We start from the raw sequence: 13,883 nt of genomic DNA, 5'->3' as shown, positions 1-13,883 counted from the left end.
CTTACTGAAGCACATGTTATTGTTATTGCTATCACTCTCTACTGGCTTCGGGATACTCACATGGATCCTCTTAGGATCCCTCACCCTGGACCCATCTTCCTCTACTACTCTCTTCACTGCCTCAGCATATGACACCTTCTGCACTACTCTGATCCTGGCAACCTCAACCTGCCTTTCTCTCACCAGACACCTCTGATCTCCAGCACCATGGGTACCTCTACAGTTTACACTCACAACTTTTCCCACCGATACTACACATTCCTTTGTCTCATGTCCTCCTGCAGACTTCTCACATCTAGGAATATCCCTCCTACACACTGCTGCCACCTGACCATAAGCTTGACACCTAAAACACTGTAATGGATTCAGGACAAAAGCGCTCACGGGATAACTGTCTCATCCTAACTTGACTTTATCTGGTAAAGACTCTGCCTCAAAACTCAGTAGCACAGACAGTGTCTTCTTTGTTTCACCAAGCTCTCTATGAGTCTGCATCGCACCAAACAGAGGGTGTCACAGACACCGGGAATCTTCAACTTCAGTTGATCTTCCTCAATACTTAATGGCACTCCAGTTATCACTCCTTTCACTTCTTTCCCCAGTCGCATGGTTTAGAACGCACACTCCCTCTGGACGGCAGAAATGCAAAAAATCAACACGATTCCACTTTGAGTGCCTTACACCGACCCAACATTCCCCAACCTTTTCTCCACCCAACCTGACACCACATATGGATCTGCCAGAAGACAAGGATCCATTCCCTCCCAAAAAATCTCACTCCCACTGGGCCAGAATCGGGATGAGGTTCAAACTCAGCGGTCTTCACAAAAGTTCTGTTTGATCCACCACTCCATATTCACTGAAAACATGTTTCAATTTTCTCCTTTTTTTTCCTGTCCGCCATCTTCTCCTTCATCAGATCTTCCAGAAGGCTTGTGCATTCCCCCATCTCCCCATCTCATGGCCACTGGTGTGTAGTTTTTAAATGTTAAAATGTTATATACCTAATAACACACAGTTTCTTACCCCAGAGGCGCAACATCGCAAGACTTCCGGGAACGCTTGCGAAACAGACCAAGCAGACCAGGCTGGGATTATGTGTTTAAGAAGTCAACGAGAGACGGAAAACATTCTTCCATAGTTGTTCATTTTCTCTAAATCTAAAGGCACAACCTAGATTCTAGCCAATGTTTTAAGTAGCTGAACATGTTATTACTCAGACCTTGTGAAGGTGACAAACTGACATGTTTTCATTTTCGTCAAAAACAACTTTATATCGGAGTGCCTTTGATGTGACGGCCTGCACATGAGCAGTTAGGCGCGAGATGACCGTTAGACCCGATGACGTGTTTCTGTGCATGAACTTAGCTAGCCAATGTTGATATGACATCGACTACAAGCGTGATCAGGGATTTCTACTGGAAAAGCAGTTCCTGGCTTCATGCTGTACTGTCTTTGCTAGTACAATTGTTGTGTTTTTAAAGATACATAGGACTGAAATATATGTTTTGGAAATATGAACATCCACGAAAAGGGCTCTAACCTAAATGGCACAGTCTCTAAAAGGCCACAGGCCTCAACGGGGAGTTTAGTCGTCGCGTGCATAATCCTATCTGGCATGACAGGCAGGGCAGAGGGGCAGAGCAGCTAAGGGACCAGACAGGATCAAGTTCTCGTGTGCCTCTGGCAGTACTAGAGGGGCAGCTGATAGCTAGTGTCATTTTAGAGAACCATGGGGGCCAGGAGGGTGCCTGCTCTGGTGCACGTAAGGGGCTTAGGTGCTGCCCCGTGAGGAGAATGCACAAGGACAGAAAAGCAGTCTTGGGCCGCCCCATTGAACGCCCCGGGTGTCGCAAAGGACCCTCTAACTCAGCTGGTGCAGGTCTGCTGGGGCCCATCCGTTGGCGGTGAGTACGATGCCAGAGGCTGGCCACGGCTGGAGGTGGTAGCTCGCCTACTGCGACGCAGGATGGCGGCACACCAGTCACAACTGTCGTCAGCAGCTCACTGGCTGTAAACAGAATTACTAACTTGATTGGCCACCAGATGGTGTTACAGGACCTATCCTTTCTTCATGGTTCAGTTACCTAATGGTTCTCTCATACCTCTGAAGTCATTGTCAGATGATAAAGCTTCAGCAAAACTCAGTGAGGACCCCTTTGAGAAGATTCTACATGCCCTGCTGCTTTGAATATGAAGAAAGTGAGATCTGTCGAGTTCAATTTCAGTTGGAGGTGTCAGAAATATCTCCCAAAAATGACACTTTTGAGGGACAAATGGTTTATATTTATCATACCTAACCCACACGTGTGAGTTATGTTGACATTGGAAAGGGGGTCGGTCGTTCCACCGATTCGGTGCGTTTTGATGAGTGCAGCCTAACTTAATTTCATCCAATTTTTACATTCTGCATAAAGAGCACATGTTCAACTTCATAAAAACCACATAAAAATAAATAAATAAAAGTAAGTTCCTATTCAGTGCCAAATAAAGTAACAGGGTTGACCATAACAGGGCTGACCGTAACAGGGCTGACCGTAACAGGGCTGACCGTAACAGGGCTGACCGTAACAGGGCTGACGATTTCTTCTTAAATCAGCCATAAATCCCCTTGTGACAGGGGGAATGGAAGCTTGTTCTGTGCAACAGGGAGTGGCAATTGAATGCAAGCTTCCCAAATAGAAGAATAATTGTTCAAACATTTCTAACCTAACTTCTATGGGTAACAGGGTTGACTTGTTATGCTCGAATCACTCCGTTTTCCACCACAAAACCCCAGCCCCAAAAGAGTATAACATGATTAGAAATAAAACCATGAGGAAACCTGTAGGAAACTTGATCATTTCAACATCACTAGTTTCAAGCACTCTAAAGCTAATTTCTGACATGAATATTGAGAGGCCAGAACAAACACTGCAGGTTTACAACAGCTGCTGGTCTCTGGTTCCTCAAAATAGATCTAGAGGAACTGGTAGAAACATTGAAACCACCCTCTGTGATTTTAACCTTGAACCCCAGTTCATGGATTCAAAGCTGCAGGGGCATACATACAGGCACCCAAGAGACGCCAAGTGGACAAACTCACACTCGAGTACCATTGGACTGAACAGCCAAGCTGTTCAGTCCAATGGTACTCGAGTGTGAGTTTGTCCACTTGGCGTCTCTTGGGTGCCTGTATGTATGCCCCTGCAGCTTTGAATCCATGAACTGGGGTTCAAGGTTAAAATCACAGCGTCTCTTGGGATACATCACCATAAATGGAATGTGTAATATATACCATGCATTAGTAGGTTCATGCTCTACAACATTCGCAGAGTACGACCCTGCCTCACACAGGAAGCGGCGCAGGTCCTAGTCCAGGCACTTGTCATCTCCCGTCTGGATTACTGCAACTCGCTGTTGGCTGGGCTCCCTGCCTGTGCCATTAAACCCCTACAACTCATCCAGAACGCCGCAGCCTGTCTGGTGTTCAACCTTCCCAAGTTCTCTCACGTCACCCCGCTCCTCCGCTCTCTCCACTGGCTTCCAGTTGAAGCTCGCATCCGCTACAAGTCCATGGTGCTTGCCTACGGAGCTGTGAGGGGAACGGCACCTCCGTACCTTCAGGCTCTGATCAGGCCCTACACCCAAACAAGGGCACTGCGGTCATCCACCTCTGGCCTGCTCGCCTCCCTACCTCTGAGGAAGCACAGCTCCCGCTCAGCCCAGTCAAAACTGTTCGCTGCTCTGGCACCCCAATGGTGGAATAAGCTGCCTCACGACGCCAGGACAGCGGAGTCAATCACCACCTTCCGGAGACACCTGAAACCCCACCTCTTTAAGGAATACCTGGGATAGGATAAAGTAATCCTTCTACACCCCCCCCCCCCCCCAAAGATTTAGATGCACTATTGTAAAGTGGTTGTTCCACTGGATATCTTAAGGTGAATGCACCAATTTGTAAGTCGCTCTGGATAAGAGCGTCTGCTAAATGACTTAAATGTAAATGTAAATGTAAATTAGTATGATGGCAAAATCAATGGATGATCAATGAACAAGGAACTTGAAACTTTGTTCAATGAGAAACTTTGACCTTTTCTGTATGTATGGTTGATGATGGGTGGGTTATGGAGTCATCCTGAGCTGCACAGCAGGTGTGAAGAGGTCTCTACAATGCAGTGATTTTGTGTGTGTGTGTGCATGTGTGTGGGGTAGAAACTCTATTTCCTACATTTCCTTGTGGCCAGGGTGGGGACGGGAAGCCCATGGTCATTTCCACCCTATAGCCTGTCTGAGAAGGGCAAAGGTCACATTCGTCATAGCCATAAGCCTGCTCACTCTAACTGCTGTGACCTTTCACTTTCTCTCTCTCACAACACACACACATATAAATCACATATTCATTCTCACTGTATTGGGAAACCACTTACAGTATCTCTCTAACATAAACGTACAGGGACACACACACACTAAGAAAGTCCCTCACAGGCAATTAAATCAATTTAGGATATCAAAGCCGGTCAGGTGTTTTATCCTTAGTTTTTCCTGGCCCAATTACAATCTCTCTGTGTGTGCATGAGTGTTTGTGTTAGGTTTGAGTGATTGCTGTGGAGTTGTGTATGTGTGTGTTTGTCACGACTTCCGCCGAAGTCGGTCCCTCTCCTTGTTCGGGCGGCGTTCGGCAGTCGACGTCACCGGTCTTCTATCCATTGCCGCTCCAACTTTCATTTTCCATTTGTTTTGTCTTGTTTTCCCACACACCTGGTTCACATTCCCTCATCAGACTAAATGTACATTACCCTCTGTTTCCCCTATATCTGTGTGTGGAATTGTTCTTTGTGAAGGGTGTTACGCTACAGGCTGGCTTGCGCTAGGTTTGTTTCATACCTAGGTTTGTTTGTTTTGTTATATCCGGTTCATGTTACCGTGGTTGTGCTTTGTGCTGCCTCGCCTGTGCCTTTGGGCCAGGGTGTATATTAAAGTTCTCCTGTTATCACCCATTTCTGCTCTCCTGTGCCTGACTTCCCGGCAACCAGTCACTCACCCCGTTACAGTGTTGCGTGATCTGGTGACACAGTCATGGTTACAGCCATGCTCTCCATGATGGAATATCCTTTCTGGACTCCCCAGTACAGGTGGAATAGAATGGCTCTACTAGCCATGGAACTGCATGACCCATTCAACGACTTGAAAATGTCTTTCCTTCCTACCTCCCTTGATGAACTCACTGATCTACCGCGACGGGATTGTTGAAAGCTATCTCTTCACCTATCCATTTGTGTTGGATCTGAGACACAAATAACTCCGCGACACATACATGGATTTGGAAGGTAAATGCACTTTAATTACGATCCACACCTGCTGGCAGCCCCAGACGAACGGAAGGAGAGAGAGGACAAATAGAGCGAAGTAAAACGGCGACATTCAGAGACAAACCACAATACAAAAAAAAACAATACCAATATGTACAACATATATACAACAGAGCTATTTTACACACAGGTATAAAAAAACCTTTGACATCTTCGACAACCGCAGTGTGTTACAGAGACCGCACAGGCAACAGTGTCATGTTTTAACTCAGTTCTCTCATGGTTCAAATGGATTGGGGTCAGGCTCTACTCTCTTGTCTGAACTTTCCCTCTTGTTTTGAAATCTAAAGCTTGCATTCATTGATTCTTTTTTGCCCTTTTGTTGCTCCTTCAGTCATTTTCTCTCTCTCTCCTGGCAACAGGTATGAAGATCTGTAATGCTTATCACACACACACCTTGCACTGGCACGCGTACACACACCTCGCACTGACACACAAAGACACACACACACACATAATAATTATACCACAGTTTATCCTTCAATAATTAATGTGGAAATGGACTAATTGGAATTAAAACCACGTTGCCCTTCCCTCCCATTCCCTGTCAGTTGCCTTCCAGCCCAGGAGGCCACAGTGCAGGCCTACCGTCTCTGTAGAGGTCCAGTTACAGATATCACTAGCAGGCCATCTAGGCCTTCCAGGGCAACCAGGGCAGTGGGGTGCCTACAGAGGGACGTTAACACCTGGGGAATGGCTCAAATGGCTCCTCACAGTTGTTCCCATAAAACACAGAGACACTCAGACACAAGCCAGACTCGTAACTCAAGGCCAACCCTCATAAGATTAGCTCCGGGGTCAGCAGGTCAGAAGTGCATGATGTCATAAGTCGGAGGTTAAAGTTCACCGCCATGCTGTTTCTTGATGATCTGCTTAACTACCCCGTAGGCCCAGCATTCTACACCAATAATATATGCTATTTAGCAGATGACAGTCTCAGCTCACAAAAGATGAGGAGTCAACTCAGAGAGGGATGGGTTGGGTGAGGTCATCACCACAGGAACCTATGCAGCACGGCACAGCGGTGGGGCCCAGGGCCAGGCAGAGAGAAGTGGGTGCAAAATAATAAAAGCCTCTGACAGTTCAAAGGTCACACCTCCAGTTCCTGATTGTCTGAGTAGTGGAAGCGGTTGAGCTTCTCCCTCTCCAGGTTGGAGATGTCCTGTTTGGCGGCGGGGGTTGAGGGTTTGAGTGCAGGGGAGGGTTGTGAGGGGGCCGGGGAGGGGGGCAGAGTGAGCTCGATCTCCTCGCAGCAGCGCGGTACAGGGACAGGGGTGTGGGCGGTGGTGTTGGGGTTGAGAGGGGGCAGGAGGGGCGCGGGGTGGTCCAGGTTTCGTACAAGGGTGACGAACTCCCTCTGGTTGTTGATGCCCTCCTCCTGGGGCCCGCCCTGCGTCTTTTTCCGTCGTCGGTGGAGACGGGAGAGGAAGAGGGCGCAAGCAGCGCAGCCGCACGCCATTACTAACGCTGACACACCCACCAACACCATGTAGAGATTGACCCCTCCACGAGCTGGGTCTGACATGGCACCTAGTGAGAGAGCGAGAGAGAGAGAGAGAGAGAGAGAGAGAGACATTAGTTAGTTAACAAACACACCTGTACACACACATAATGTGAATAAAAATATCATCCCACTACGCCTCACCTGGACAGTGTTGGCCATGACAGGGGTCCTTAAGGCTTGTGCACTCATTACCATAGTAACCCTCGGGGCAGGCACACATGTACCCCCCCTCGGTGCTCCGACAGGGCACCCCCTGCTGGCATGGGTTAGGATTGCACAGATCCACCACCACCTGGACAATATGAACAAGATCAAAATATGTGAGGAGGATACAGAAAACCAATGGGAAGATGATGAATCTGAGAATGGAGTCTGACCTCGCAGTAGGTCCCTGAGTAGCCGATGGGACAGCTACACAGCTCCGCCCTGCCCTCCTTGTCCACACACTGGCCTCCGTGCTGACAGGGGGTGCTATCACAGGGACTGGGGCCAGTCTGGCAGTGCTTCCCAGAGAAACCAGGCACACACAGGCAGCGTGAGCCTGACACAGAGTCCTCACAGTGACCTCCGTTTAGACACAACCCCTGGCAACTGCTGTTCCCTACAGAACAGAGACATATAGATCAGCACACTCAATCACATAGACACACACACACCATCTTTCTCCATCCTTGACCTTATACTCACTGATGTCACAGTTTGGCCCCGCCCAGCCTGGCAGGCAATCACACAGGTATCCACCAATCAGATTACGGCAGGAGCGAGCATGGACACACACACCCGTGTCACACTCGTTGGTGTCTGTGGAGAGAGATGGGAAGTAGAGAGAGAGAACACATCAATAAAATCCTTTTGAAAGAGCCTGGCATAACTCCCATCTACACGGTCACATATACAGACAGCAATAAACCTTTTCAAAAGAGAAATAACAAAAATACTAGACAGCAATGACAAAGGCGGTGGTAGCTGAAATGTTAACCCAATAAAGATCAATTAAACCAGAGGCGGTGTGTGCATGTGCGTGCGTGTGCGTCTCTGTGTGTGTGTCTCTGTGTGTGTCTGTGTGTGTGTCTGTGTGTGGGCGTCTCATCTCCTACACGAGACCCCAGGGAGCTGAACCACTTCCGGTGTGGCTATAGAAGCAGTAGTGTCTGTCAGCTCCTCCACCAGTCTCCAGAGTGTTGGAGCTGAGAGAGACCCCTCGGGGTGGTCTCTGATAGCAGGGGAATGAGGGTGTGACACAGTCAATTAGGAGACAGGAAGCAATCAGGTAATAGAAACCCTGCTGCTGTCAGCCCCATAAGGATTTACCACCAGGGGTGAGAAAAAGCAGAGAGATAGGGAGCATTGACCTGTGTAGGAACAGCTTGAAGGCAGGGGATTCTCAGTGATCCACACAGTGAAGACTGGGAAGGGCTCAGAGACAGAGAGAGAACTGTGTAAACGTATATTCTCTGTGTGTGTACGGAGTCTGTTTTTCCCAGATGGAGGGTCAGGGTTTTTGGGAACCTATCCTGTGGGTCAGAGCTAAAGCCTGGGCTGTGGTGTGTGTGTGTGTGTCGAGTGCAAATATGTTAAATGTGAGCAATGCGCTCGCTGTGCTGCGCGCTGTGCTGCGCGCTGTGCTGCTCGCTGTGCTGCTCGCTGTGCTGCTCGCTGTGCGCTGTGAGTGGAACTGTAGCGGATTATCAGGTGTCAGTGTGACATATCACTACAACACAGGGGGATATAAGGAGACTGTCATCCCGAACTATGTCTTAAATGATTATTTTTTAAATATAACCTTTATTTAACTAGGCAAGTCAGCTCGGGGATTCAATCGAGCAACCTTTCGGTTACTAGTCCAACGCTCTAACCATTAGGCTACCTGCCACGGACACTATGAGCCCCAGCCTCTGTGTGTGTGTGTGTGTGTGTGTGTGTGTGTGTGTGTGTGTGTGTGTGTGTGTGTGTGTGTGTGTGTGTGTGTGTGTGTGTGTGTGTGTGTGTGTGTGTGTGTGTGTGTGTTTAACTTGATTTGATACAAAGCCTCTACTGAAGTATCATATGTCATTAGAACTAATATGCATCAGGGCTTTGGGGAATTTCTTCTGAATATGAGAGTGCTTGGGGGGTAATGGACACAGTGTAACATTGTACGCAAACTGAGTTTGATCCGGTGACTGGACTCTCTAGCTTGAAGTGCTTTGTGTGGATATACACCGTATCTACACTGAAGGGATTTCTCTTGTAGTTTACTAGTGTTCCATAGCGTCCATCTCACTGACCCAGTCGGCAGGTTCTGCCAGTCCAGCCGGGTGGGCAGAGGCACCGGAACCTCTCTGGAGACTCCTGGCAGGTCGCCCCGCGCCCACACGGGTTTGAGTCACACTGCCGCACCACTAAAAAGAGACGGAAATCAACTCGTCAACCAATTCAATCAGCCAAATAATTTGATTATACAGCCAACAATGAAAGAACCAGTGACTTATACACTTCAACGTCACTAAGGAGCAATGAACGTGAATCAACCAAACAATCAAAACAATTTATCAACCAACCGATTGTCAAGTCTGCGTGTTCAACGTGATTCGTACTGACCCTTATTTTCTAGAAATGTTTTTCCTATTGTAACGACCCTGGGTTTATAAGCGCGGAAATCGACTCTGCCGCTCGAGCATGCTTTTGCGGCACAGTCGATAGCGCGCCGGACTTCGGGCTTGAGGGTCGAGGGTTCGAGACCTGCTCCCTGCCTGTTCATTACACTATTATTGCTTGTTTTATGTGGTTGTTTCAGCTTTCTTATTTGCACGCATAACGAGTCGTTCTAGATTGGAGTACCTGCTCAAAAATGACTAGAATATAAATGTAAAAATGTAAATGTCCGTGCAGTTGGACGCGCGTGTGTTAGCGATACGTGTGTATGTGTGAGTGTGCGTGTGTTAGCGATACATGTGTATGTGTGTGTGAGTGTGTGTGTGTGTTAGCGATACATGTGTATGTGTGAGTGTGTGTGTGTTAGCGATACATGTGTATGTGTGAGTGTGTGTGTGTTAGCGATACATGTGTATGTGTGAGTGTGTGTGTGTTAGCGATACATGTGTATGTGTGAGTGTGCGTGTGTTAGCGATACGTGTGTATGTGTGAGTGTGCGTGTGTTAGCGATACATGCGTATGTGTGAGTGTGTGTGTGTGTGTTCCTAGTTGTTCTGTCGGTATGCGAATGCTCCTGCGGGCCGTGTTTTCATTCCCCTATTCTCTTGCTCTGGTTCCTGAGCAAACACTGATAAATAAAATCATCTGCCGCGCATTGTTCACACCTCGCCGGATCTCCTAAGCTCGCTTTCCCATCCAGAGATAGACGGATAGGGGAGCGAGATAGGGAGAGAGAGAGAGAACGCGGGATAGGGGAGAGGAAGGAGCTGCCACGCCTCGTTCCACTACTCTGGAGAGGAATTCAAAAACAGAGAAAAAGGGGAGAAAAATATAGAGGGAATGGGTAGAAAGAAGAGGCTGGGAAGGAGGAAGTGAGAGAGAGGGAGCGTCAGTGAGAAACGGAGCGGGAGGTAGGGTGAACACATAGGCTAACACGACATATTTATACAGTACGGCAGTCACCGTTTCTCCATGGACAGCCACTGTAGCGTACATTTCTCGTCTGTCAGCCCCTCTCTCGTAACCTTTCCAATTTACCTAACCCTACAGTCATACCAGTTTCCATGCTCCTGACCCCAGCCCTGCACAGTAACCCATTCCAAGCCGCCACAGCGCAGGGGGAGACTCAATAACAAACAAAGTCATTCATGTTCAATATATAAATCACGTCGAAAAACAGAGCCGTGTTGTGGTTCCCGACATCCATGCCCTAAAACTCGAAACGACAGTCTGTCCCCCAGAGTGTGTGTGTGTGTGTGTGTGTGTGACTTCATGCTCCCACCCAGTGACAAACAGTAGATAGATAGTTCAACTGTAAGCCATGTTGTCAACAAACGCTCCATGAATAATAGCTTTCTAATTGGTATCACTACTACAATGTAATTGCCTTGAGAATTTTCATTTCAACATGGTGTCCATTGTGAGCGAGAGAGAGGGAGAGAGAGACAGACAGAGAGAGAGAGACAGACTAAATTGCCTTCTTTCTTTGAGCACAGCCAGACTCTCATACTTTCCCACACACTTTAAAGGAAAATAAGCAGTGATACAGACAGGGAGGGAGGGAGGGAGGGGGGGAGGGAGGGAGTGGGGGAGGGAGGGAGGGAGGGGGGGAGGGGACATAGAGTACATGTGGACCCCTTCCTTCCCATTTGTGACTCGGGGCTATGGTTTCCCTCTGTCCTCCCCGAGGGAAGGAGATCACCTGTGACATCGTCACCATAGTGAACAAACATGGGGGTGAAAAGAGAGACAGTGGAACACTGCATGTTTATACAGATATCTCTGAGATACCCGGACGTAAAATGAATGCACGCATGACTGCTTTTGATAACAACTAAAAACATCTGCTAAATGGCAAATATTACATTATTATTATGCATTTTTATATTATCTTATGCTGTGTGACTGCTTCACACACACACATAAACACACACACACACACACGAGAGATCGCCAGATCTTCGAATCAGAGGCAGGACCAGACACTGTAATCCACCTAAACATTTGTGACCTCAATGCCCCCCCGTAATGATGAAGTGGAACATTCTCCAAGCTGTGTGGGACCCTGTTAACTTGTGGGAAGAAGGGGGAAGGCAAACAGGGGTGAATGGTATTCTAACTAAAGACCAAGCGCCCATCTTACCTTAAATGCTTAAGCCTGTTAGCTAATTGGCTATGTGAGAATCTCTGGCGAAGGTCAAAATACATCCCCATCACTCCTCATTTACCCTAAACACACCTCATGTTAACATGCGCAGCTTAGCAAGCTCTACCTGTTTCGAAGGGACAGGGACATACTAGACTCACAGAATGGGTCCTGGGTGCCGTGACCGTGCTGATGTGGGCTACTACACACACTAACACGCTCAGGGAAGAACACTGTCTCTTTCTCTGACACACATAACAGCTGTGGGGGGGGGGGGGGGGGGGGGGGGGGGGACGACTCCATGTTGTTTATGTGTTTGTGGTGTAATGAATTCATATCGGCGTCTGACTACTGCGTTGTTTGTGTTCCGTGTTAATTGGTCTCATCCTGGACACTGATTAGAATCTGGGCATTGGCTCTGCTCCAATCACAACCTATCCCGTGGTAATCTCAGCCGTGCTGATTGGCGCTAATTACCGTCTGCGCAGGTGTGTCCGGTCCAGTTGTCCGCACAGACACAGCTGAAACCTGACGGGTCCTCCGCGCAGGTGGCCCCGTTCACACAGGGGGAGGAGAGACACGCATGCTCCACTGGGGAACGGCAGGAGAGAGGGAGAGAGAGAGAATTCAGAGCAAGGCAAATTCCATCATGAATCTGGTCACTAAGTGCCCATGTGCTAGAAGTTCCTTCACGCTGATATTACTCCCAGAATTCTACGCAGAAATACTGCAGATGTAACGGACTCACCGATATCACAGTCGCGCCCGCGGAAGCCCTCTCGGCACTCACACTGGTACTCGTTGGGCTCTGTGTTGGAACAGGTGCCCCCATTCTTACAGGGCTGGTGGGTACCGCAGTAGTTGAGATCTGAGAGGTAAAGGGAGGTGGGGGAGATGGCAATGGGAGGAGAGAGAGGCAGCAAGAAAGAGTGAGAATGGGTACAGTGGAGGGGGAGAGAGGGGTAGGGAGAGAATGAGGGATGGAGGGATGACAAGAAAGAGAAAAAGGAAAGGAAGAGAGAGAGAGAAAATGTTACAAGGCAGTTGAAATGGTAAGAAAAGTGACAGAGAGGGAACGAGGGGAGGAAGAGGGAGAACAAAAGAAAAGGATTCCTCTCCAATCTATATCTTCTCCCGTGTCCTTGATCCGTCTGGTCTCAGAAGCACAGAGCGGCAATGCTACACTAGTGCGAACACACACACACACACACACACACACACACACACACACACACACACACACACACACACACACACACACAGAACAAAGCATTCTGCGGCAGTTGACACCGAGGCGTCCTCATTAGAAACATAACATAAAACTGATAAAGAGAGAAGGCACACACACACACACACACACACACACTCCCCCCAGAGTGAGTGAGTGAGTGAATCCAGGTCGGTGTGGTGTGGTGTGGTACAGGAGAGAAGCTGCCTGCCTGGGGCCTGGGTGTGGGCCCTGTGCATGAAGGAGGGCAGCCAGATTAAAGCCCTACTTTCTAATGATCTCTCTCTCTCTGCCATGTTCAGCTCTCTTTGTGACTGAGCCTCTTTACAGGCGACCTGAATGGAGGGACAGGGAGAGGCTCAGTACCCCACTGAGCTAAGCAGGACCCAACCCAGCCCAGCTCACATTCACTTTACCCAAGGCTATCGCCTTTCCCCTCACAATGCTCCGCTGCTGGCCCCTCATGTGGCTCCCAGGGGCTCCCACACTGGGACTCAGAGGAACGTTGGGGGAGATGTTTGTAAGGTTGTGGGAGGGGTTTTTAGGGCTATTTAGGGCTATAGTTACTAGAGTGTCCAGAGGGAGTTGTCTTACCTTATATAGGTGATTAGGGGGCTGTGCCTGGGTAAGGATGTGAACCAGACCTGTCAACACTCACTCGATCACTCACTCACTCACTCACTCACTCACTCACTCACTCACTCACTCACTCACTCACTCACTCACTCACTCACTCACTCACTCACTCACTCACTCACTCACTCACTCACTCACTCACTCACTCACTCACTGGAAAACAGACGGACGCACAAGCACTCTCAAAGCATGGCTTATTCTGATCGATAGTCGACTCTTCTTGATACAGAAGTCAGTGCTCCACAAACTCACACAAAACTCACCTTTGTTACACAGCAGGCCTCCCCAGTTGACGTCACACACACACTGCCAGGGTTCAATGCAGCTGCCATAGACGCAGCCGGGGAACGTCACACACTGGTCACACAGAGCACCCTGATAGCC

General features: G+C 48.7%; 1 protein-coding gene across 3 annotated transcripts in view; it reads right to left on the bottom strand.

Annotated features, from left to right (window-relative positions):
• Positions 1–5,297: 5,297 nt before the first annotated feature.
• LOC115162958 (protein jagged-1b) overlaps positions 5,298–13,883 on the bottom strand; it is a 41,004-nt gene continuing 32,418 nt past the window's right edge. For 2 of the 3 annotated variants that reach the window (XM_029714506.1, XM_029714508.1), the window contains exons 6-13: positions 13,763–13,883; positions 12,384–12,503; positions 12,113–12,226; positions 9,123–9,236; positions 7,543–7,656; positions 7,233–7,456; positions 6,997–7,147; positions 5,298–6,881 (exon numbers count right to left, since the gene is read on the bottom strand). The exon at positions 13,763–13,883 is cut by the window's right edge and continues 10 nt beyond it. In XM_029714506.1, coding sequence (XP_029570366.1) covers positions 6,442–6,881; positions 6,997–7,147; positions 7,233–7,456; positions 7,543–7,656; positions 9,123–9,236; positions 12,113–12,226; positions 12,384–12,503; positions 13,763–13,883 — 1,398 coding nt within the window. In that variant the 3' untranslated portion in view covers positions 5,298–6,441. The remainder of the gene's footprint in view (positions 6,882–6,996; positions 7,148–7,232; positions 7,457–7,542; positions 7,657–9,122; positions 9,237–12,112; positions 12,227–12,383; positions 12,504–13,762) is intronic. The other variant, XM_029714507.1, reaches the window with a different exon arrangement.

The sequence above is a fragment of the Salmo trutta genome, chromosome 26, assembly GCF_901001165.1.
Source record: "Salmo trutta chromosome 26, fSalTru1.1, whole genome shotgun sequence".
In the NCBI taxonomy this organism is placed as follows: domain Eukaryota; kingdom Metazoa; phylum Chordata; class Actinopteri; order Salmoniformes; family Salmonidae; genus Salmo; species Salmo trutta.
The sequence above is the reverse complement of the archived record's forward strand: the minus strand, read 5'-3'. Positions and strand labels throughout refer to the sequence as shown.